Here is a 26,597-nt window from a genome sequence, read left to right on the forward strand (position 1 = left end):
GGGACAAGAGAAGCTTAGGAGTCATTGCTAATTGATCATCAAAGACTCAGGAAAGCTGCTAGATGGGCGGAATTTTGGAACATGGCCCATCCTGGATTTCATACCCTAGAGTCAGGTGATTTGCTGGGCTAATGTGCTGAGAGATAGTCTGTTCCTAGGGTATACTGTGACAGAGCCTGGTCTATTCTAAGCCATTCCCCTGTATCTGAAGATTTTGCATTCCTAGCATATTTTATAGTTATGAACTACAAGTGAAAAAGGGGAACAGAGTAGGTCAGTTCAAGGCCACCCAGAGAACTATCCTGTATCCACTACTGTGGGCCTGCCATCCCGAGTTCCTCCATTCAGGTCTCCTTAGGTGTGATGGGCTGACAGATCTGACTCCATGAGAATGTTATAGGCCAGACTCTAAGGGAAATGACTAAACAGACTCCATTTTTCTCTGAGACTCCATGTTATGTAGGAAATAAGCTTCTCCCATGGGAACACCTGCCTCCGTGTCCATCATGAGTTACTTGGTGTGACATGTTTAATAATATACAATGGCAACTCCTATGTAGTAAAGAATTGCTCTCTTTTGATCCCTATTGCTCCTAAACAATGTACCATGTGAACAGTGATTGTGTGGCTGTTAGTAACCATTCTTTAGTTTGTACCTAGGTAAGGGTCATTTTGATCCACTTCCCCCTCTGTCGATGATCTCATGATGTTAATGTGTAATTTCGAATCGTAGCAACAGACAATTATGTTAATGTAATTTTTGGTATAAGAACCCCTACAACCCTGTGGTCGGGGCTGTTCTCCCAACAGCCATTTTTTGGGGCATTGCGTGAGACAGTCGGTCGGCCGGCTTAATAAAGACTCTCAAATTTAGACTTCTCAGTGGTGGTTGGTCTATTCTTAAGTTGCGCTCCATAACATTAGGGACTTCTAGAGTTTGAATTTCGAATGTCCCCTAGTGGAAGAAAGTTAGGTCTCTGAGGGAGTGTCCTTGAAGGGGATATTGGGACCCCAGCCCTTTCCTCTTTCTCTTTGCTTCCTGGTCACAGTGGGGTGAACAGGCCTCCACTGCTGTAAGCTTCCACCATGATGCACTGTTCTGCTACAGGTTCAAAAGCAACAGGGCCAAGCAACCACGAACTGAAACCTGAAACGGAGCCAATATAAATCTTTCCTCCTTTGAAGTTATTATCTCAGTTATTTTGTCATAGCAATGGAAAGCTAACATAGGAGCCTTGGCTAAGGCACTTTCTCCCATCTGATTCAGTACCTTTCTACTCCTATACATTTCTCCTCTTCCTTCTCCTCTTCCTCCCCCAACTAACCCTTTTCTTTAAGAGACAGGAGACTTTTGTTCAGGGGCAGTAAGGTAATTCCATCTTAATTCTTTCCACAGGGAAAGATAAAGCATTGGTGATCCAGTCCCTCTTTTTGTCTCTCATTTACTGTGTGGCTCTAAGTAAAGGGCTGATTAGCTTTTTTTTTTTTAATCTTTTTTTCTCTCTCTCTCTCTTTTTTTTTTTTTTTTTTTTTTGCCCAGGAATAATGAACCCAGGGCACTTAACCACTGAGCCACATCCCCAATCCCTTTTTATATTTATTAGAGACAGTGTCTCCCTGAGTTGCTTAGGGCCTTGCTAAGTTGCCCAGGTTGGCCTTGAAGATGTGATCCTTCTGCCTCAGCTTCCTGCGCGGCTGGGATTATAGGTGTGCGCCATTGGGCCCAGCCTGATTATGGTTTTGTTTGGCACATTATCTGAATTGGCCATCTTAGCACCTGATTGCATGATGGATTTTTGCCAATGTTCATTTTTCATACTTATAACTTACATACATTATTTCATGTTTCAAAAATAACATTAGACTCAAGAGATTGAACTCTGGTGTCTCTGGAAGGGAGAGTGGGCAGGTCAAGAATGTTGTAGGGAAAATTGCAGTGCCGGGGCTTTGTGGTCTGTTCCCCTTTTAGGACTCTGGGTAGAAAGTGCACTTCAAAATGCCCCTTAGGAAATGAGTGAGATGGATCACATCCTTGACTTTACCTAGAACTTGCCATTAAGGAGATACTCCACAAGCAGGGCGTTGGATGGGAAGCAAACCAAATCTCAGAGAATAGATCTTGCAGAAGAAGCTAGTCAATGGGAAAGATGGTTACCTCCTCAGGAACAATTATCACTCCAGGCTCCTGCAAGAATAGAATACAGATCACCCCAGCTTGGACACGTCAGCAGAAGCAATAAGAAAATGCTCAAGAAGCAGTTAGGAGTCAAATAAAATGTGCCAGATTGGACAAAGATTAGTAAACTGTGATGATGTGACTAAATCATATGGGGAGGCTTAAAAACATAAGAGGGGGCTGGGTTTGTGACTCAGTGGTAGAGCACTTGCCTAGCACATGTGAGGCACTGGGTTTGATCCTCAGCACCACATATAAATAAATGAATAAAATAAAGGTCCATCAACAACTAAAGAATATATGTAAATAATTTTTTAAAAATCAGAGGTATCTAAAGTTTATACAATATTATCCTGATCTCAATTTTTTGTCTTTGAAGAAAAGGACACTTTGTTTCCTTGGGAGTGTCTTTCACATGGGAATCTTATCCTCATTTTTTATTTTTATGAAGATTGAGGTGGTCTTTTTTTTTGTACCTGCTACTTTTCAAGTGTCTAATTTAATATGCCAGAACATCACACTTTAACCATTTCATTTCCACCTATCTGGAATTTTCCTAGAAATTTCACTTATTAAAAGCTGAGTTGGTGGCTATAGGAAGAATTGAGTTACTAGCTGTGGAGTTTGGGAAAGGAGTTCATCCAGGTAAGGGTAAAGACAAGAGGAGTTGTAAGAAGGGGGCGCATGAGGGTCAGGAGACCAGCCTCAGCCAGTTTGGACATAGTAATTTGCAGTGAGCAGTTTTTTGAGTTCTAATTGCATTTTGAAGCCTCAAGGTGCCAATTGAGATTGTTTAACCTTATAGCTATGGTCTTATAATTTAGTTCTAAGGAAAAAAAAAACAAGCTTAGGGAATTTGAATGATAAGGTCATTGGAACTCTAAATTATCCTTGGTGTAATGTGTCCATTGGTTAAGTGTGCATGACAGTGGGCCATAATGTTTAGACACATATCCAGCTAGAGTCCCCAAAGACATAATGTTCTGGCTTGCCTTAGCCATTGAGAATCCCATTGTTTTTTATTCATCTCTTGAGAGCAAAAGAAAATTCTACGGACCCTGTTAATCTTGGTGTTTGAACCCACAGGTGCTTTACCACTAAGCTGCATCCCCAGTCTTTTAAACAATTTTTATTTTTTTGAGACAGAGTCTCACTAAGTTGCTGGAGTTGTCCTTGAACTTGCAAGGACAACTCCTGCCTCAGCCTTCTGAGCTGCTGGGATTATAGGTGTGGCCTTCCTCACCTGGTTTATCTTGTCTCTTTAAAGATGTTTACACACACATGCACAGAAAGAGAGAGAAAATAAGTAAAAGAGCCAAACCATTTACAGAGGTGTGTAAACAAACTAGAGTACTTATCAGAATCAGAAAGATGCACTGTCTTAGAACTAGCCAGGAAAAATAAATCTTTCGTAGTCCCAGAAGGGATGCAAGTTCCTTTATTAAGAAAAGTTTTATTCAAACCAGATTCCAAATAAAAGCATGGAGTTTCTACCAAAAAGCAGCAGCTCATCCTGAGAAGACTTGCCAGGACAGAAAAGGTGATCCAAGGAAGAGGAAATCACACAGTCCTCAAGTGGTACCACACTCAATTCCAAGAGCTGCATATTCCTCTGAAGGGGGGTCTCACTTTAGATCCCACTTCTGACACCACATTGTGTCACCCTAAATAGCGGAAGAGAGATTCTAAAGAAAAATGAGTTTAGTTAGGAATGATGAGCAGGCAATTATAATCCATGATATGTGTGTTAGGACAGATAGGCATATTAAAGGAAGCTAGAGCAAAGGAAACTTTTAAGGCAAAGAGTTCATATAAGCTGTCCTGAGACATTAAGCTGTCATTAGACACAGAGGCTCATTGCAGGAGCTGGAGTTGGAAATTACTTAATGGTAACATTCATTATTGCTAGAGAGAAGTTACTTTATTGATTGTGTGTGTGAGTGTGTGTGTGTGTGTGCTGTCAGAATTCTTGTAATACTTATTATCATAGGCCTTTGTGCATAAGGACCTTCAGAGAGTAGAACAGTTCTCAGACATATAAGCGTGAGATGACCCTCCTTCCTCACTTCCTGGCTTCATGTTGACTTTGTTTGGTTTTGTTGGTACTGGGAATTGAATCCAGGGTCATTTAATCACTGAACCACATCCCCAGCCCTTATTATATTTTATCTAGAGACAGGGCCTCGCTAAGTTGTTGAGGCTGGTTTTAAACCTGCGATCCTCCTGCCTCAGCCTCCCAGACTACTGGGATCGTAGTCATGTGCCACCACACCTGCTAACAATACATTTTTATAAGTACACACTCAGAGGTAAATGCACAGAGAAAGATCTAGAAGAATCTCCAGCACACCGGCAAAAGCAGTTACTCTATAGAGGGTAGTAGATGAAGAGTACTTCTGATTTTATTCCGTTTTGTCTTATCCAGTTTCTATATGAAAATACATACATGTTTTCCTTGTGTGCTTTAGGAAAAAAATGCAAACCTTAAAAAATTTTACAAATATTAAATATCCCCTCTGTGCTGGCACAGTGCTGAGTACCAACAAAAAGTTTAGTACAGAATTTCAGCGGCACAGTTTCCTCATGGACTGCGAGGATCTAGTCCTGAGTGAAAATTATCTGTGGACTCTCTCGTGCTGCCTTAGGTGATCTGATCGTGCAAAATTCTTATTACATTTGGTGCACAAGTAGGGCCGCTCCCCGCTGTGCTTTCTTTTGTGTCGGCGGAGCTCGTCTGAGCGGGAAAATTTCCACGTGCATCCCATCACATTGCAGGCATAGGGCTTCTCCCCTGAACCAGAGAAAAGAGAGGATTTTAACACTTCAGAGGGGAGTGGGGGCGGGATATTGAAAGTGAAGAAGGAAAAGGTCGAGCATGATGGAGTGGGAGAGAGACAGAGGAGGGGACACTGGAGTGGATGAAAGTGGAAATGCCGACAGGCAGCATGAACTGGAGGAAAACCGAGAAGGACAGAAAGAAAAAGAAAAATCGGAGGTGAGGCAGTGGTCAACAGGAAAGGAAGAGTGAAGGAAGTATCTTCAGCTTATGGGGTCTAACAGGTACTCCGTTAGTCCCAGTGAAGGTAGAGGCAAGAACCTCCAAGCCAGGCCTGGTGGTTGGTGCCTGGAGTCTCAGGCCAAGAGGAGGTGGCAACAATCTCAACCAATCCCATGGTTTAGTAAATGCACAAATCCGTAGCCACTTGTCCCTCCCCTGATACCTGGTCCCTCCACTTACCAGTGTGTTTGCGCTCGTGGATTTGGAGGTGGGATGACTTTGTATAAGATTTCCCACAGTCCTGGTATGTGCAGACATAGGGCTTCAAAATGTCAGGATTCTTCTGGAAATGACAGCTCTGGGTCTTGAGGTTCCGCTTACTTTCTGGGAATTGTCCCTGAATCAAAGGGGAGCTTGAAACATTTAGGAATCCTGGGTATGGCAATGATGAGGATTGATGGGACATCATCTGATCCCCGTAGAGGGTCTGGTCACCACCGGGGGTTGGCATCTGACCCCCATAGAGGGTCTGGTCACCACCGGGGGTTGGCATCTGACCCCCATAGAGGGTCTGGTCACCACCGGGGGTTGGCATCTGACCCCCATAGAGGGTCTGGCCAGCACCGAGAGTTGGCATCTGACCCCCATAGAGGGTCTGGTCACCACCGGGGGTTGGCATCTGACCCCCATAGAGGGTCTGGTCACCACCGGGGGTTGGCATCTGACCCCCATAGAGGGTCTGGCCAGCACCGGGGGTTGGCATCTGACCCCCATAGAGGATCCGGCCAGCACCGGGGGTTGGCATCTGACCCCCATAGAGGGTCTGGCCAGCACCGGGGGTTGGCATCTGACCCCCATAGAGGGTCTGGTCACCACCAGGGGTTGGCATCTGACCCCCATAAAGGGTCTGATCACCAGTGAGATTTGCCATCTGACCCCCATAGTAGGTCTGGTCCCCACTAGGGATTGTCGTTTGACCCCTACAAAGGATCTGATCACCACTTGGCATTGTCATCTGACCCCCGCAAAGGGTCTGGTCACCATTTGGCATTGTCACCTGACCTTCGCAAAGGGTCTGGTCACCACTGGAAGTGATGGTATAGTCCTCAATCAGGGTCTGGATACCCCTGAAGGTCATCACATGGCTCCCTTTAAGAGTTGCCGGTTGGCATCCATAGAGCGTCTGGTTGTCACTGAGAGCCATCATCTGACTTCCACACAGGGTTGTCATCTGGATCCCACTGAGAATCTGGTAGCCTCTTAATGTCTTCTGACTACCTTCACTGGAGATTGTCATCATGTTTTCAGTGACAGTCGTTTTCTGGCAATCAGTGAGTGATATCTTTGGGGTGTCCATGACATTTATCATCTGGAATTCTGCTGTGGGTTTTATCTGGTCAAAGGATGTCATTTTCTGGTTCATGGACAAAGTCCCACTTAGTTCTCCAAGGAATGTATCAAGGGCTTTACTAGGAGGCTTCTGGGCGAGGACCATTCCAGGCATGTTAGAACACAAAGAAGTCCCCACTGTGGGCCTCAAGGGAGGCATCGCTTGACTCTCATCAGTTGACTCCTGCTGTCTGCCCTCACTAGAGGTGGTCGGAGGCATACAGAGCTGTGGCTGTGGCACTGCTGAGGTTTTCTCCAGGTCCTTATATGACTCAGTGAAGACCTGGAGAAGCTCCTCAATTTCCTCAATTGTCTGGAGGAAGGAGTTCATGTCTTTGCTCTTATCTGATGACTGAATGAGATCTTCAGTTGTGGGATCCTGGAAAAAAAAAAAAAAGTTAGGAGGTAAGAGTCTATCCCAGCTCTAATGCTAATTCCACAAACTCTTCTGCATTCCTACTAACACTGTCTAGCCTATTCCACTATCATTTCTTGCCTCAAAGTCTGAAATTACCTCTAGCTGCTACAACCTCCACGCATGCAGTCAGAGTAACATCTCTAAAATGCAAACTCTTTCTATGCCATTCCTACCCTTGGAGGTAAGTCAACATGAAGCCCAAGTGCCCTGTCACCCCCTGCAGAGCTCTAGAATGAGTTCCAGAGGCTTTCCCAAGGTGCTCTGCCTTCCCAAACATCTTATTAGGGACTCAGTTAAATGAATGAACTTTCAAACTTCTCATTTCATTCCTATGACTCCAGGAGATGGGAGTCATGATTAATACCATTTTAAAAATGAGAAAACAAATCGAGAGAGGTGAAGTGATTTGGGCCAGGTGGAAGACTCTTAACTTGAACTAGATCCATATGGTTCTGGGCCTCACAGACCTGCATCCACAGTGGGTATTTCTCCCTGAGATCTTTCTTAGAACCATCCTGCTTTGTGCTGAATATCTGTGACTCCCCAAAATTTGTATGTTGAAACCTGATGAGCTGAAGCCTTTGAGAGATAATTAGGTCATGACGGAACAGCCCTCCCGAATGGAATTAGTGACCTTCAAAGTAGTTGAAGAAATGAGAAAAATGTCTGAAGAGACCAGATTACTTCATTTCATCAGGTGAGGACACAGCTAGAAGGTGCCATCTATGAACCAGAAAGCAGATCCTCAGATACTAAAACTGCTGATGCCTGGATCCTGTACTTCCCATATCCAGAACTTCCATATCCAGAACTTTCCATATCCAGAACTTCTTTTTGTAAACCACCCAGTTTATGGAATTTTGTTATAGGAGTCCCAATGAATGGACTAAGATATAGTCCAAGAAGCAAGAACTTTGAAGTAGAAGTCTAATCGTGCACATGGTCAGGTTTATACTTCTATTCAAAGTGGCATAGTGACACATGCCTATAATCCCAGCACCCTGGGAAGCCGAGGCAGGAGGATCACAAGTTTGAGATCAGTTTCTGCAACTTAAGACCCTGTCTCAAAATTTTTAAAATAAATAAATAAAAAGGGCTTGTGGTTGTAGCTCAGTGATAAAGTATCCCCAGTACCACAAACCAACCCACACCCAATCAAACAAAACAACCTTAAGAATTCTTGCAACCATAGAAAGGAAAAGTTGTACCCCATTTGTGTACAATGAATCAAAATGTGTCCGTAAAAATAAAAAATATTTTAATTAAAAAAAAGAATTCTTGAAGTCAGAAATCCATAACAGAAGGAAAACACAAAAATTAATGAATTCATGGAAATGAAACAACATAATCTTTTTTTTTTTTTGTGGTGCTGGGAATCAAACCCACAGCCTTGTGCTTGCAAGGCAAGCACTTTACTGACTAAGCTATCTCTCCAGCCCCTGAACAACATAATCTTACGCAAACAATGGAACAAATATGAAATCACAAGGAAAGTAGAAAATACTTAGGATGACTGAAAATGAAAACATAACATAACAAAATTTATAGGATGCAGCAAAAGCAATGCTAACGGGGAAATTTATAGCTATAAAATTTCCACTAAAACAAAACAAAAAAGGCTGGCACAGTGTTCCATGCCTGTAATCCCAGCTACTCTGGAGGCTGAGGCAGGATCACAAATTGGAGGCCATCAGTCACAATTTAGAGAGACTCTGTCTCAAATAAAAAATTAAAAAGGGCTGGGGATGAAGTTCAATGGTAGAGCACCCCTGAGTTCAAAGTTCAATCCTCAGTACTGCAAAAAAAACCCAAAAAATAAAAAAAACAAAAAAAACCCTCAAATCAGCAAGCTAACTTTACAACTTAAGGAACTTAGAAAAAGAACAAACTAAACTCAAAGACAGCAGAAGGAAGGAAATAATAAAGACTAAAATTTAAGGGAGAGGTGAACAAAATAAAGAAAAACAAATGAAAACAGAAGTTGGTTCTTTGAAAAGATTGATAAAATTGACAAATCTTTAGCCATGTGGACTTAAAAAAAAGAGCTGGGGATGCATCTCAGCGGTAGAGCATTTGCCTAGCATGAAGCCCTGGCATTGCAAAAAAAAAAAAAAAGCAAAAGTCCAAAATAAACATTTCTCCAAAGATGTCAAAATGGACAAAAAGCACATGACATTATGCTCAACATCACTATTAGGGACATACAAATAAAAACTATGAGATAACACCTCATAGCCATTGGTAGGGCTACTATTGAATAAAAGAGAGACAAACAGAGAAAGGGTTATCCAGCTCAGTGGTGCATGCTGGTAATCCCAGGGACAACAGAGGCTGAGACAGGAGAATTGCAAGTTCAAGGCCAGTCTTGAATTTAGGGAGACCTTATCTCAAAATAAAAAATAAAAAAGAAAGGAGATGTAGCTTAGTGGTAAAGTGCTCCTGGGTTCAATCCCCAGTTAAAAAAAAAAAAAAGTCAGAAAAATAACAAGCGTTGTTGAGAATGTGAAAAAAAATGGACCCCTTCTGCACTATTGGTAGGAATGCATAACAAATTCGTACAACTACAGTGTGGCAATTAAAAATAGAAGTACTATATGATCCAGCAATCCTACTTCTCAGTATTTACTCCAAAGAATTGAAAACAGGGTTTGGAAAAGATATTTGTGAACCCATATTCATAGCATGGTAGTTAAAACATGAAAGTCACCTAGATGTCCATCATTAGATGAATGAATAAGTAAAATGTGGTATATACAAATAACGGAATATTATTTAGCTTTAAAATGGAAGGAAATGCTGACATATGCTATAATGTGGATAGACCTTGAGGAGATTATGCATAGTGAAATAAACCAGTCACCAAAAAGACAAATACTGTGTGATGCCATTTTTATAAGGTACTTAACAGCAGTCAAATTCATGGAGACAGTGGGATGGTGGTTGACCCTGGGATGGGGGAAGGGAGATGAAAAGTTATTCTTTAGTGGGTCCAGAGATTCTATGCAATAAAGTCCTCATTAAAATCCACCTCTAGTTAGGCCCACATTGCAAGTTTGAGGCCTTTCTCAACAACTTAGTGAGAAACCTTGTCTCAAAATAAAATTTTTAAAAGGGGTGAGGGTGTGGCTCAGGGGTGAATTTTCCTGAGTTTAATCCCTAGTATTGAAAAAATTCAAACTCTAATATGACATCTTTCTTTTTTATTTCCTCTTCAACCATGTCTCCCGTGTACTAAGTAATTCCTGCCTCCCCCCTCCCCCCACCACTACTGAACTGGAAGCTCCTCTGAGCCAAAGAACTCTATTTCGTCAAGCAGAGCTGCCAGATTACGCTGTGAACCTCAGAAAACGGACCCAATGAAGAATTTCTGATTTCCACTCCATTCGCTCAGGATCTGTCTCAGATCCTGACTAGGCTACAGGTTCTCAGGAAAGCAGCTGGATCTGTCCCAGCTTTAAAGGATTCTGAAACAATCAGTCCTATCCACAGATAAGCCTCTGTCTCTGGATCGCTAATAGTGTGTCCTTTTTATTTTTTATTTTGAGTCAGGGTCTCACTAAATTGCTTAGGACCTCGCTAAATGGCCTTGAACAAGTTCAAGGCTGGCCTTGAACCTGTGATTCTCCTGCCTCAGTCTCCCAAATGGCTGGGATGACAGGAGTGCAACACCTGACCTGGCGCTAACGTGTTTTTAACCGAACCCTCCCAGGCCCCTCTGACTCATCCGCCTGGAGTTCTGTTCTGCTTACCCTTCGGTGCCCTCAACCCACAACGTCGTTTGCAGATGTCCAGCACCAGGCCACAGTTTGGGACTCCTGCGAGCAAGTCAAGGCTGCAGCTATGGCCTCAAGGGGCCTTCAGGTGCTCCCACCCGGGTCTCCAGTGCAGGCCCAGTTTGTTAGGTGGAAGGCATTTCCTGGGCAGGGCAAGTATGTGGAGGTGATCCGTGAACGTGTCCCAGAATAAACGATCCATTTCTGAGGTCTCTGCCTAGCCCTCCCGCCTTAGACAACCCGCTTTGTAGAATTCCCGACCCGCCACCTTGGAGTTTCGGATCTCCCAGCCTGGGACAGTCTTTTGCCCATGGATTTGGAGGCGTAGACTCACCATAAGTAGATCCAGAGTTCCAGCCGAGGCCGGCGCCCAACGAGGACTGTGCACGTCGAGGACTGCGCCCACCGCGAACAGAAGAACCCACACTGGTAGCAGGGCGCGGTCCTGGGCTCTTATATCGCCCAGAGGGATGCTCTGGATTCCGGATTCCCGCCTTCCGCCAACCACGCCCTCCGGGGTGGAGCCCACCATCAACCCGTACCTTTTTAATCTCCATCTCACGACTTCAGGACGCCAAGAGTGATTGAATTACCTACCAGAGACGCCTCCAGACATCATTGTAATCATTTCCTGAGACCCCACTGTGCGGTGAAGCAATTCACATTAATTAGCCATTTCATCTCAACTACCGTCGTAGTCCTAGGAGATCCTTTTTTTTTTTTTTTTTTTTTAATTGTAGATGGACACAGTTACCCTTATTTTGTTTATTTATTTTTATGTGGTGCTGAGGATTGAACCCAGGGCCTCATGCGTGCTCGGCTAGTGCTCTATCACTGAGCCACAACCCCAGCCCTGAAGAGCTGCATTTTATCATTGTCATCATGTGATGCGAAACAGAAAATACTGAACAGTCTGATGGAAGTCACAGAGAGTCAAGAGAACCTGGATTTGAACTCAAACGGTGTTGCTGGTGTCTGTATTGCATTAGACACACGGCCTTAAACTTCTGGCACAGCACTCGGCCACTTTATTATGCAGATCCCACCTCTTTGACCGCTGTAAGTTTAATCAGTTTCTTGTAGCGCGAAATCCTGAGGATTCGATCAGGTCACCCTAGATATAATAGTGACTTTGTCGCCCCCCATCCTCAGTACTGGGCATTTAACTCGCGGGCACTCTACCACTGAGCTACACTTCCCCAACCCTATTTATTTATCGGTGCTGGGGATTGAACCCAGAGGCACCGCACCACCGAGCCAAATCCCCAGCCCTTTTTATTTTTAAATTTTTGAGACAGGGTCTTACTAAATTGCCCAAATTTGCAGTCGTCCTTCCCAAAGTGTCTGGCTGATATTTTGATGTTCATCTATTCCTGGCCCCAAGTCAGAGATTGTTTCGCTCCAGCAGGGCAGACACAAGCTGAGTCACACACCTGACCTCTGACCCCCTGGTGGCTTTGCTCCCAAGTCTATGATAGGTGTTGGCCAAAGCTGAGGGTTTAGAAATGGGTTCCTTTTAAAACTGTCTTTCTCACTAGTTCCTAAAAAGTCTTCCTGCACTCCCAGTTATGGAGCACCCGAATTAGAAGATGGCTGGCCTCTGTACCAGCACTGTATTTCAGACTTTCTGTCTAGTAAATTCTGGCTACCACCAAGGCTGCACACAAGGCTGGATGGATATCTGAGGGATATCTGGCCAAAACCCTTTGCAATGCTGGATGTGGTACTGGCAATTGAACCCAGGGACACTCAACCACTGAACTACATCCCAGTCCTCTCAAAAAAAAATTTGGGGGGAGTACTGGGGATTGGACCTAGGAAGGCTTTACCACTAAGCTATATCGCCATTCTTATTTATTTATTTTGAGACAGGGTCTCTAAATTGCTGAGAAGGTCTCTCTGTATTGCTGAGACTGGTCTAGAACTTGTGATCATCCTGTCTCAGCCCTTGAGAAGCTGGGACTACAGGTGTGGGTCATTGTGCCTAACCATAACCACATAAGCCCAGTGGTTTGCTGCCTCCTCAAAACATGCATCTTATTTCTCCAGATTCTGTTAACATTTGGACCAACTTACATGAAATTTTTGGATAAATTGAGACATTTGTGAAACAACAAGACCTCTCACATTTGGAGGGTGTATTTCTAATGATTTAGGGGAAACTTTCTAATGGTATTGGTGTAACTTTCCACTGAGATGTAATAAAATATTGCCACTGATTAATAACTTAGGCAAAGATGTAGCCATTTCTCATTCTTGGCCACGTTGGGTCTTATTTTTGTCAACTGACCAGCCTTTTCTGGCTTTTCGTGACATTGCCTTTATCTATGATCATAGTCTCCCTTTCACCCTGACTAGTTTGTCCTCACTCAGATGGTCATTTAATATTACAAAAGTTTTAGTCAGATGCGGTGACTCCCACTGATTTGGGAGGCTGAGGTGGGAGAATTGCAAATTTCAGGCCAGATTCAGCAGCTTGGCGAACCCCTAAGCAACTTAGTGAGATCCTGTCTCAAAATTAAAAGATAAAATAAAGACTGGGGATGTAGTTCAGAGATTAAGTACCCCTGGCTTCATTATATATATGTATGATTTGCGTCCTTGTGCATGTGATAATCCTAGCTACTCAAGAAGCTGACACAGGAGGATCATTTGAGTCCAGGAATTTGATCAGCCTTGGCAACATAATGAAGGGGGAAAAAAAAATCTCGCTTTCTCAACTTGCTTTGACATCTTAAGGTAATGCACCCTCAAAGGAGTTTTTTGAAAAAATAGCTATGCTCCAAATTCTTCCAGAGTTGTTCAACAATTCTATAAAAATTGCCTCACTTGTCACTTCAATAATATGGGAAAAACTGCCAAGATGCAGAGAAAAATATCAGGGTTGTTTCTGTCCTGAAGAGTAATAAGTCATGTTTATATCTTGTACCTCTGAAGGGCATTTCACCTCTGTGGTGTTCTTCCTCCAATCCAAACCTCAGCCTAACCATGAGTGTAACCAGGACAGACTCTTTGAGGGATATTCTAAAAACAAGAAGAAAAATAAAGGAAAAAACAAACAAACAAACAAACAAACCCTGACTAGTACTCTTCTAAGATGCCTGGACGTGAAAGACAAGGCAGTGCAAAGACACTGTCATGCTAGAGGAGACTAAGGAAACATGGCAATTAGTGCAATACAGTATCCTGGTCTTGATTCTGGAAAAGAAAAGAGGGCTGGAGTGGAAAACCATTGCAAACCAAATATACTCTTGGCCAATCTAAAGGATTGTCAATTTTGTTAATCTTTTAGAAGAACCAACTTTTTGGCTGAGGATGTGGCTCAGTGGTAGTGGGATTGCTTAACGGGCCTGCATGAGGCCCTGAGTTTGATTCACAGCACTGAAAAAAAAAAAGGACCAATTTTAAGTTTTAGTGTTTTTTCTATCTTCTGTTTTATTTATCTGTCCTCTAATCTTTATTATTTCCTTCCTCTTGCCAATTTAGTTTATTCTCCTTTTTCTAGTTACTTAAGGAGTAAAGTTAGGTTATTGGTTTCTTGTTTTGATTGCAAATAAAAAGTTTAACTTCAGAAACTGAGCTTATCATTTATAAATACACTAAAGCATAGGCCACTCAAATTCAGGTTAAGTATCTGTACAGTATTTTAACAAAATGATGACTTTCCTAAAAAGTCATAAGCAGATAAATGATTTGTCTCACTCAGAACACTTGATTTGAAATGAGAAAACGAACCTTTCTTTTTTTAGCTGTTAAAGCAAAAGTTTATCGATTTCTTTCTCTCTCTTTTATTTTTTGGTACTGGGGATTGAACCTGGGGCACTTTACCACTGAGCTACATTTCCAAGCTTTTATTATTTTTTTTATTTTGAGACAGAGCTTCAGGCTGGGGAGACAGCTCAGTTGGTAAAGTGCTTGCCTTATAAGCACAGGGTGCTGGGTTTGATCCCCAGCACTATTAAAAAAAAAAAAAAAAAAAAAAAAGGAAGAAAAAAGTTATTTTGAGACAGAGCCTCACTAAGTTGCTATCTTTTTTGGTTTTTAATGTATTTCATTTACTGTGCAAATGAAAGTAATGTTTTCATTTTTCTCTAAGCATTTTTAAATTTAGTGTGTTTTCATTTCTCTCTAAGTATTTTAAAATTTCCCTATGATTTATTATTTGGCTCCCTGGTTGTTTAAGATGTGTTAAGATTTGTGAATATTCTAATTTATCTTCTGTTATTGATCCCTTCCCCACACCCCAGTGTGGGAGATTGAATTCAGGAATGCTCTACTATTGAGCTACATTCCCAGCCCTTTACAGTTTTTTTTTTTAAATTTTGAGACAGGGTCTCACAAAATTTCTCAGGTTGACTCAACCTTATCATCCTTCTGCCTCAGCCTCTTCAAAAGCTGAGATTACAGGTGTGTGCCACAGTGCCTGTCTTGTTATTAATTTCTAACTTCATCCCATTGTGGTCAGACAAGACACTTTATATCATATTTTTTTTTAAAAAGACTGCAAATTGGCTTGTAAACTCCCTTGTGGTCTGTATTGGAGATGTCCTATGTGCACTGGAGATGTTCTTTGCCTCCTGACTTACCTTCTGCTTGATTGTTCTATACATTACTGAGGGTGGATTACTGAAATCTCCAACTGTTGTTGTAGATATATTTCTCTTTTCCATTCGATCAGTTATGCTTCAGATATTTTGATGGTATGCATAAACACTTATAACTGTTTTATTTTATTAATATATACTCTCCTTTGTCTTTTGCAACCTTTTCTGATTTAAAGGCTGTTTTTCCTGATATTAGTGTAACAAACCCTTTTTTGTTTACTGTTTGCACAGAATGTACTTTATTTTTCCATACTTTATCTTCTTTCTCTCTCTCTTTAAGATGGAGTTTCTCTATGTTGCTCAGGCTGATCTCAAACTTTGGTTCTGAGCCCAAGTGATCCTCCTGCCTCAGCCTCCCAAGTAGCTGGGACTACAGGCATGAGTCACCTAGCCCAGCCCACCCTCTCACTTTCAAACTATTTGTATCTTTGAATCTAAAGTGAGTCTCTCCAGTCCAGCCTCAGCAATTTAGTGAGGCCCTAAGCAACTTAGTAAGACTATGTCTCAAATTGTTTTAAAAATAAAAAGGGTTGGCCATATGGTTCAGTGGGTAAGCACTCTTGGATTCAGTCCCCATTACTACTATTACTACTACTACTAAAATAAAAATAAAGTGAGTCTCTGGGGAGGAAGTGGGGATGGGAAAAGGGAGGAACTATAGAATGAAATAGACAAAATTATGCTATGTACATATATGAATATACCACAGCAAATTTCACCTTTATGCATATCTATAAAACATCAATTTAGAAAAATAATAAAGAAATAGGAGGAAGACCAGTAGAGTAGTGGAAGGTGGACAGAGGGAAGAACAGGGGAAGAAAAGAGGAAGCAGTGGGGAATGAAATGGATCAAATTATATTCCATGCATGTATGATTATATCAAAATGAATACCCCACTATTCTGTAGAACTATAATGCACTAATAAAAGCTCACTTTATTAAAATGAGTTTTAAAATTCACTCATTTAAAAAATAAAGTGTTTTTTGTAGATAGCATATATTTTAACCTCTTTTTTTTCCTGTGGTGCTGAACCCAGAGCTTCAGGAATAACAGGCAAGTCCTCTACCACTGAGTCATATTCTTAGCCCAGAGTCATATCTTTTTTAATCCATTCACCAATTTCTATTTTTTGATTGGAGAGCTTAATCCATTTACATTTGAAAGGTTTACTGAGAAGATGGAATTTAATTCTATCATTTTGCTATTTGTTTTCTATATGTCCTTTAGCTCTCTCTCTCTCTCTCTTTTATTTTTTATTTTGTCTCTTCCTGCCTTGGTTTCTTCTATTGTGTTTAGTTTACATTTTTGTATTGAAAGATTTTAATACCACATATATGGAATATATGTGCATACACACATGCTTTTGTGCATATTCTATAAATACATTCTTTGCAGTTATTTTATTTTATAGACTTTGTTTGTTATATGGTGTCTCTGTGCTAGAGATTAGTCTGAGATAAATTTAAGGTCTTCTTTGAGCCCGTGCCTTTTCCTGGGCAGGCACAGTGACTTTCTAGATTCCCTTGTATATGTGGTAGCTTCTGGACGTCCTTGTCCCTGAATGTTTGGCTCCTAAAAAGGGAGGAAACTGTCAGTCACTGGCTCTTTAAATCTCCTGGAAGCCCCTTCTGCCAGAAGTGGGTTGCAGAGTGGCAGTGGAGGTTGGGACAATGGCAGCTCCTTTCTTTGTCTGCACCTTCACCATCAGAAGTGGTCATTGGGGATCAGGACATCGATGGCACAGTCCTTATTGCCCACAGGAGCCTGAATTGAAGCTACTCCAGGAACGCACATGGCTACCTGCCAGAGGGTGAGCTAAGAGCTAAAATAAACTGAAAATAACTAAAAAGTATGATCTAAGTCTTCCTCTGGAAGTTCCAGGCCTTCAAAATTAGAGTTCCAAAAGAGTCCAGTCAGACAGATTCTGCCCCAATTGTCTAGGTGGGGAGATGGATTTCTGCTCTTGCCTGCTCTACTGTCCCCCCAGTGTCATCATGACATCATGACATCATTCATTTTTATTTACTCTGTTTCCATAGTTATTTCCCACCTTGTCATTTCTTATTTGGTTGTTGTATCATCCCTAAAGCAAAGGGGAACAGCAGAACACCATGTCCCCAAAAGCCCCTTTCTGTTGCCCCAAATCTAGCCAAGTTAAGGGAATAAGGAGAGCAAGCCTGGTCGGGAGTGTTCAGATACACATTACCTCGAAGGACACCAGCTTCCTCTTACGCACACTGGGAACTAGAAACTACTTTCTTGCATGCATGCCAGGACAGGTGCTCCGTGGCCACTGGCTGATGATATCACCACTTCTACAGCCCAACTTACACAAACCCAGTATGGCCACCACTGGGCAAAACACCACGAGGGAGAGAAGGTGCTACTCAGCGAAGCACCACGAGGGCTGGAGGTGCTGCCTGTTAGCTTGTTGACGCTGAACTCTTCTTGGAGCAGTCTGGGATCTCTTGTAAGCTTTCCCAGTAAACCATGTATGTCTTCCATGCTATCTCCAGGCACTTTCTTCAGGGCCATGGATGTGACAGTTGTGTTAAATAATTTTTTAAAAATATTCTTGGCTTTTTTCAAAGCACTAAATTTTTAGTCAGGTGCAGTGGTGCACATCTGTAATTCCAGTGACTCCAGAGGCTGAGGCAGGATCACAAGTTCAGTTCAAGGCCAGCCTCAGCAATTTAGCAAAGCCCTAAGCAACTCAGGGAGCCCATGACTCAAAATTTAAAAATAGGGCTGGGAATATAGCTCAATCGGTAGAGTGCTTGCCTTGCATGCACAAGGCCCTGTGTTCAATCCCCAGCTATACACACACACGCACATATACACACACACAAAAAAATTAAAAAATAAAAATAATAAAAAGGGCTGGAGGTGTTACTCAGTGGTTAAGCACCCCAGGTCCACACCAGTACCAATTAAAAAAGCAAAGAAAGAATAGAATCATAGCTTTACTTATTAAAGAATATTAAATTACTGTAAAGGGACAGAGGAATTATAATGCAAAGAAGGGGGCTAAATATTTCAACAAAGATCCCTAGTGGGAAACTTCATTTCTGTAGGCAATGAGATCTTTTAGGGAAAAATGAATAAATAGATCTCTAGACAGAAATAATTCCTAGGGTCCATCTCTTTACGGGCTTCAAGTCAGAAGGCATCCCCTGGCCCCCACTCCTGCTATGGAACCTTCCTACGAGGTCATTTCTACATGAGGAACCCCGAGGTCACTCTGGTCCTTATGTCTTTTGCACACTAGGTGGCACCCATGTCCTAGTTCTGATAGGTTTTGACAAATTCCCCTCTGTCTCCACAAATTTTCAATGCTCTGGGAACTTTTAATCACCTTGTGATTCCTTTCACCTCTTTCCTTCTGAATGTTACCTTAAGGCCACTCTGTATTTTTAATTACATCTTTCCTTTACTGTCAATCTGTTGTGTCATAATTCCCTCTGAAAATGAACACATACCTGAGGGTACAGTGGCCCACGCCCATGATCCCAGCAGCTGGGAAGGCTGAGCCAAGAGGATTGCAAATTCAGGGCCAGCCTCTGCAATTTAGAGACCCTGTTTCAAAACAAAAAATAAAAAGGGCTGGGGAGTATCTCAGTGGTAAAGTACCCCTGGGTTCAATCCTCAGTCCAAAAGAAAAAAAAAAAAAAAAAAAAAAGTCTATCTGCTGGAGTGTCTGAAGGGCACAGCACTTCCCCTAGGGCAGGCGGTTTCTGCATTAGTAGCCCCACTTAACCTCCAGTTCTAAGGGTCCCATTTCAATGAACTCTAAACAACAAGAATTTGTGCTTCTGGGGCTCTTTCCTCCTGGTCTTGACATAATGGTTTAGATTCTTCATTGTGTCAAGTCTATTAAAATAGCCACAGGTAGGGTTCTTCCAGACGTTTACACAGAGTCAAAGATTCCTGTTGTTGAAAAGTAAACCAGTGCCTGTAATCCCAGTGACTTGGGGGGCTGAGGGAGAAGGATTGTGAACCCAGGACCAGCCTTAGCAATTTAGCAACGCCCTAAGCAACATAGACTCTGTCTTAAAACAAAAAATTAAGGGAGCGTTGGTGATGTGACTCAGTGGTTAAGTGCCCCTGGATTCAACCCCCAGTAACAAATAAATAAATAAATAATAAACCAAAGCTAGGCATGGTGGCTTATGCCTGTAACCTCAGAGACTCCAGAGGCTGAAGCAGGAGGATGGCAAGTTTGAGGCCAGCCTAAGTTAATTTAGCAAATCCACATCTCAAAATAAAAAAATAAAAAGAACTGAGGATGCAACTCAGCGGTAGAGCACCCCTGGGTTCAATCCCCAGCACCATAAACAAACAAACAAAAAACCCAAGGCATGATAAAATTTTAAAGAGCTTATTTGAGCCAGAAGCAATTCATGAGTTGAGAAACAACAAACTGGAAGAGACTTAATTTTTCAATGACATAGCGTCAGAGGCAAGTGTTTATGGGGAAACTGCAGAAGCAAATTAAATTATTTGATTGGTTACAGTTACACATGGCCTTATTTTGTCTAGCCCATTGGAAAGTCCCTGTTATATAATTATGTTTCTTGGCTACTTCCGATTGGTTGAACCTAAGTTTTGTTTTTAACATAAGCATTTGCCAGGAATGACCCAAGTTAAATTTTACTTATGTTTGCAAATCAAGCTAGCTTGAGGTCACTAATATGGCCTAACTGGTTTTGTGTGCTTTGGGATTCCTCAGGCCTGGTCTCCATTTTAATTTACTTTAACAGTGGGGGAGTAGTTTATTAAGGAAGGACTCCCAGGAGAACCAGTGAGGAAACAGGAAATTAGGACACCCAGAGGCAGAAGCCCAGCAAGGGTGTCATTGTGGGTCCCAGACTCCACCTGACCCTGCTGGGGTCCTGAGGTATGGAGATGGGCTTTTGTATTTCTTGCCATTATTTAGCTAAGGACCCATTAAGGTGAGAGTCAAGTGGACCTGTTAAATTGCCAGGCACTTCCAGCCCTCTGTACAATGGGATGTAAGCTTTTAGCAACAAAATATGCAGAATCTGGGGACGGGCACACAGAGTGATAAAGGGAACTGAGGACATATGGGCAGGGCCCTGCAATGACCACTACTACAGCTAGATCTATTCTAAAAGTGCCTGTGATGGTATGAATTGTATTCCATCCTCCAAAATTCATACATTGAAGTTCTAACCCTCAATACCTACCTAACTCTCAGTAACTGTATTTGGAGATAGGGCCTTTGAAGTAGAAATGAAGTTACAATGAGGTCATCAGTGTGGACTCTAATTCAATTCGACTGGTTGTCATTATAAGAAGATGAAATTTGGACATGGGTGGACACATGGCTGTGTGAAGACAGGGAGAAGAGAGCCATCTACAAGCCAAGGAATGAGGCCTCAGAAGAAACCAACCCTGCCAACATCTTGACTTCACACTTCCAGTCTCCAGAGCGTGAGAAGATAAAATTGGTTTTTAAGTCACCCAGTCTGCGGAGCTTTGTTATAACAGCCCAAGCAGATGAATGTGGTACCTCAGCACAGTGTCCTTATGTCCAGAGTAGAAGGAGGTCTCCCTCCTGTAATTACCTCACCTGCACAGCAAACTAATTTTTAGGAGGAGTTCATACTTGGATATTTTTTCCATCTATTTTAAAGTTTTAATTTCTTTGTTAAAGACATAACTTCTGGAGGTCAAATAAGGAAAATATACCAAACTCCAAGCACTATTAAGTTATGAAACAAAGAAGAATCTGAGGTAGAAGTTGAGAAATGAAATACACAATGTTTTTACAGGGGTATTTATTCCCAGTCCCATCATGTCTCTCCAGTAAGATCTTTTCTTTCTTTTTTTAAATTCTCAAGTTCCAATTCTCTAAATGGATGGAAAACCATGACCAAGAGAAGACATACAAACTTTTATCTTGTTAACTAGGTAAAAGGTTTTACTAAAAGATGCCGGGCCATTGGTTGTAACCATATTGTCCCTATTGGGGTGGATAGTAAGCTTCTTGTCTGTGTTGCCCGGGCATAATTGTCACCCTAGGATCATCCGTGCCACTGATTTGATTGACTGTCACTTGACCATCCCCAGCTGCTATCTTGCAACCAATTGCCTCTATTTCTTTGGTTTCCACTGGCTCTGCTATTCCATTCTCCAATAATTGGAGGATTTTCAGGAGTGCATTTCATGTATTCCTAGTACTCTTTGTTGTCTTCTGTGAATCTATTCGGAACAGTTTCAGAAGTGTCTGTCATCCTGAAATTCTTACAAGGCTATGTCCATCTAGCTCTGGCCCAGTAACAGCCAGTAAGATGTGAAGTGGATGTCACCTCTGGGTCACCACTCCCAATACTTGGACATCTTGTGTGGAGTCCACAGGTTAGTGAAAATATCTATCTTTATTTTGATGGTACTAGGGACTGAACCCAGAAGTGTTCTACTGCTGAGCTATATCCCCAACCCTTTTTATTATTATTATTATTATTATTATTATTATTTTGAGGCAGGGTCCTGCTAAGTTGCTGAGGCTGGCTTGGACCCTGCGATCCTCGAGTGCCTCAGCCTCTCGAGTCACTGGGATTACAGGGGAGCGCCACTGGGCCTGGCTAAAATACCCATCTTTTCTTATTCAAGGTGTCCACTCTGTTAATGAAGCAACAATGCTTTCAGTTCCAGTTGCTCCTAATCTACCCACAGTACTGATTTGCCACCTGTTGCTAAATATTTCACAATCACAGGCTTAGTTTCTATCTCCTCTGTTTCAAGGCCTGTCCATTTTCCCCAATTTATTTAAAAGCATTTAAATATTGTTTTGTTTCCTGGTTGTTTAGTCTCATGAACATCGTGATGGTCTATTGTTATTCTTTCCTTCAGTAGATGCCTGCAAACAAAACAACAATTTTCCTGTATAGCCTTGTACACAGGCTTTTGTAATTAAAAAAAAAAAAAAAAGCCTGGGTCCTCTACCTAGAACAAATTTCTGCAGGGGAACAAAATCAAACTACCAAGAAAAGCTCTTTTCAAGGATTCTGGTCATACTGCAGTCTCAAAGATATACTGATTATTAGGCACGATTAGAAAATGTCCCTTTTTCTTTCATGTTTAAGAATAAAGTAAACCTGTGACTAATAGGAAACCATATTTATAAAACATGTTCTAGTGTCTTTTTTGCATATAAATTAGCATTATTCATAAGTAGAGATAATATAATTGTGCATAAAGTACTTAATAAGCCATCGGCAAGGTGCTACCAGAGGCATGGAAGAACAGAGAAACAAATCTAAATCTGCTAAGTGCTTATTCTAGTGCAGGTCAGATTATTTATGTAATCACCCTGCCTCCAGGTGCCTGGCTGTTCCTCAAGGGTCTAAGGATTAGTCACTGTTGCTGGCAAACTGGGCATCGGCAGCAACAATAAATTCTACTTTGATAAGGAAAAGTCTTTGATTGGGCCTATTTTCTTTATGAAAACATTAAGCAAGTTCTGGGGTGACTAGGGAAGGAAGCTGACTGATGCCCAGAGAATAGATTATCTAGTGTGAAAATAAAAACTTCAGACAAATTAAATTTAACAGAGTTTAATTGAGCCTAGAAAGACTGGGGAATCAGGTAGTCTTCAGAACCAGAGCAGGCTCCAAAAGACTCCTGCTTGCAACGTGGTCTGAAAAGCATTCATGGTCAGAAAAATGGAAATGATGTACAGAAAACGGAAGTGAGGTACAGAGAAGGCTGAACTGGTTCCAGCTTGGCATTTGCCTTGTTTGAGCATAGCTTGAACAACTGGCTGCTTGTGATCAGCTGGGACTTGGCTATTTGTTGCAAGGGCAAATTTCTAAGTTTGCTTTTCTGCAAAAGTTAGATTGCATTTTCTTTCATAAGGACCCAAGTATGCAAGTACAGAAGCTCCTTGGGCCAAATGTAGTTTGTTTTAACAATTTACCTCTTCTGGTCAGCCTCTTAATTTTGAGAGATTTATAAAAATTTGGGGCATTGATGCCACTCTCTGTCACTGTTGTAAATGGATTTATTTGGTCTCAGTATGGGATTCCCAAGTCACGACATAATGTCAGTTGACTAATTCTTCATGTTCTTGCTGATCTAGGCAAACTGAGACCATTCACACTGGATGGATGACTACACACAAACATTTATGAGCTAAGAGGATACAATGCACAAGGGGACTATTATGACAATATCAAAAGACTGAAATGTACTCCTGACAGGAGTCCTCAAGAACTGAACTGAATTGAACCAAATCAAACAGGTCAAAGTTCAGGTAATACAGGCGATTCAACAATATTTGAGTCCAAGTGGTCATTGTCCTTATTCAGGGTGTGATGGTAAATAAGGACCACAGCTCCCTGCAAAACAGGCTGATTTAAAGAGGTTCCATTTTTGCTGTTATCCTGGTAACCCGAATCACAGTAACTGGGAGACCACTGGAAGAAATAACAAAGATTGGAAACCTTAGAAAACCCAAGCTTGTCATTCAATGTTTGGGATGCCTTTAAACAGTGGCCCCCGTAAACACATCATGTGCTTCTTCCTCTTGGGAAATTTCCTGACTGTATTTGGTAGCAGCATTTAAATAAATAGAGCCTGCCAGGGTGCAGCAGCTCACATCTGTAATCCCTGTGACTCCGAGGATGAGGCAGCTTGAGGCCAATCTCAGCAATTTAGTGAGACCCTATCTCAAAATAAAAATTAAAAAAGGACTGGGGATGTAGCTTAGTGGTAGCATGCCCTTGAGTTCAATCCCCAGTACTGGAAAATAAAATAAAAGAAAAAATGACATTAGCACTTTTTCAATTAAGGTTCCTATAGTAATAAATCAGGGGAGAGAGAGGTACAACATTCCGGTTTGTTCAACACCAAATACAAACCTGTACCTCAAGCAAAAAGGAAATCTAAAGCTACATGATGTCTTTGTTTGGTGGTCTGGGGTTTGAACCCAGGGCCTTGTGCATGCTAGACTCAGAACTCTGTCCCTGAACTATATCCCCAGCCCTTTCTGTTTTATTTTGAGACAGGGTCTTGCTAAGTTGCCTAGACTGGCCTTGAACTTAGGATCCTCCTGCCTTAGGATCCTCCTGCCAAGTAGCTGGGATTACATGTGTGCACCCCTGTACCAAGCCCATTAAGTGTTTTTATTGAACACATGTGTCATCATCCACCTTTTGGAGAGTGACTTCTTATCTGAACCCATGGGAGGTCTGATTGTCTATGAAATCTGAGATTTTTTCCAATTTACAAATTAACTTCAAATTCCATGCAATCATCTCCCCACTATAGCCAAGAGAACCCCACTGGAATTTTTCCTCAGTGGAAAATAGGTTATCTTCATCTATTTCAAAGCTGATGCTAATTCTGGTGATTGATCATTTGGCTTCTGATCATGGGAGCTATTATGGACTTTCAAGGGAAGCTCTTCAAAAGACAGGAGTGAGCCAGGTCAAAAGCAAGATCTAAACTAGTGAGGAGGCAGAACAGTGCTGGCAATATAGCCCATCATGTAGAGTGCCTGCCTCGCATGCTCGAAGCCGGGGTTCGGTGGGGATGCGGAAATAACAAACAAACAAACAAAACCAATTCTGAGCCTCCCAACCTTCCATCGAGGAGGCAGAACAGATTAAACAGGTTCTCCACAGACCCAGTATAGGCCCTTGGGGGTTTAGAAAAGAGGGCCACCTAGTGATGTTTGAGCAGTGATATGCTACTTTTGTCTGCCCATAAATCTTAATAGCGCCTAAATAAAATCCAGTGGGAAATCTTTCGTGTGGGATAAATTAACACATTTGCTGGGAAACGAGCTTACTGGATTTAATCCAGTGACATATAAGCAATTACTTTTACCTACATAGATAGCCCCCAGGTCTTGAGTGCCATACCTGGAAGCACAGTATGCCTTTTGCAGGCATCATTTGGAGAGGTCCTTTGTATCTGGTAATGATTAGGAAAGTTTCAAATATTATTTTAGCAGGCGTAAGAAAACATGTAGCACTGATGTTCAGGTTATTCAGAATAGCTTTCCATTCTTCTTTTCAAGTTCCAGGATATCTTTCACTGGGAACACCTAGACATTTTGGCATTAGTGGAATTGTTTTCTGATGTTTTGGCATTAGTCCACAAACCCATCAAAACTCTGGTTTTGTGTTAAAGCATAAGCTCTAGCTAAACACATGTGCTGGTTAGGATCCCATAGGTTCTTAACTTTTTAAAAGTAGGGACAAGAAAAGATTGAGACATAAGGAAATGAGGAAAAAAGAAAAAGGACAAGGAGAAAAAGGGATAAGGAGAAGTCTTGAGCCAGGATAAAGCTATCCATATCTAGGATGACATCTGCTGCTGAGGAGAAAGTTTCCATGTCTACTTCATCTTAAAGTTTCCGACAGAGGAGGTTTTCTTACAGTATGGGTAGTGAGAAGTTGGTGTGGTTCTTTCTAATGAGGCTCAAGGGCAATCTTCCTCTGATGTCACTTCCAGAAGGCCCTATATCTGGCTTCTAGATCATGAAGGGTTTGATGGTACTCATTCAGTGGATCACAAAATGCTTCCTGTACTTGGTCAAAAAGACACTTTAGCATCATGCCTTAAAGCTTTTACAACAGTTAGTCATTAGATTTTAGGAGGACAGGCAATATACAAGGTTCTATTATGAGGGGTATAGGTCTTCCAGATTATTTCATATGGGGTCAAATTGTGTTTTCCAGTGGGAATAGATATGACTGTCATTAAAACCAGCAGTAAAATCTTTGACCAAGCAATGCAATTGTTTCAGTTAACTTCCTCAATTTTATTTTTCAAATGCCACTTGCCCTTTCAACCTTTCCAGAAGACTGAGGGTGATAGGGACAATGGTAACTGCATTGTACTTATAATACCTTATTTAGTTGCTTCATAGATTGTCCAGTAAAATAGGTACCTCTAACTCTGGCAATCTCTCCAGAGCTTCCCCATAGGGAACCCATTTTCTACTTACTACTTTAAAAAAATATTTTTAGTTGTAGATGGACACAATACCTTTATTTTATTTATTTTTATATGGTGCTGAGGATCAAACCCAGCGCCTCATACTTCAGGGGCAAGTGCTCCACCACTGAGCTACAACCCCAGCCCTATTAACAGCTGCTTCCTCTCCTCCTCCTCCTCCTCCTCCTCCTCCTCCTCCCCCTCCTCCATATTCTTCTTCTTTCTTTTCTGTCATTCCTTCACCTTTAGGATTAGAGGAAATCA

General features: G+C 41.8%; 1 protein-coding gene across 1 annotated transcript; it reads right to left on the reverse strand.

Moving 5' to 3' along the window:
- Positions 1-4,408: 4,408 nt before the first annotated feature.
- Positions 4,409-10,869, reverse strand: KLF18 (KLF transcription factor 18). The gene is made up of 3 exons (XM_079145679.1): positions 10,731-10,869; positions 5,415-6,942; positions 4,409-4,967 (listed from the first exon to the last, which is right to left on the reverse strand). Exons 2-3 carry the CDS (start codon positions 6,892-6,894, stop codon positions 4,792-4,794), a joined length of 1,656 nt encoding a protein of 551 aa, XP_079001805.1. The 5' UTR covers positions 6,895-6,942; positions 10,731-10,869; the 3' UTR covers positions 4,409-4,791.
- Between the last annotated feature and the right edge of the window lie 15,728 nt (positions 10,870-26,597).

Source organism: Sciurus vulgaris, assembly GCF_902686455.1.
Source record: "Sciurus vulgaris genome assembly, chromosome: 1".
In the NCBI taxonomy this organism is placed as follows: domain Eukaryota; kingdom Metazoa; phylum Chordata; class Mammalia; order Rodentia; family Sciuridae; genus Sciurus; species Sciurus vulgaris.

Bases quoted from the DNA above. Each gene is read 5' to 3' on its own strand.
- KLF18 (XM_079145679.1), bottom strand. From the start codon at position 6,894: ATGAACTCCTTCCTCCAGACAATTGAGGAAATTGAGGAGCTTCTCCAG. The intron at 4,968-5,414 runs GTAAGTGGAGGG...TCTCTGGTTCAG, and splicing joins CCACGAGCGCAAACACACTG to GGGAGAAGCCCTATGCCTGC.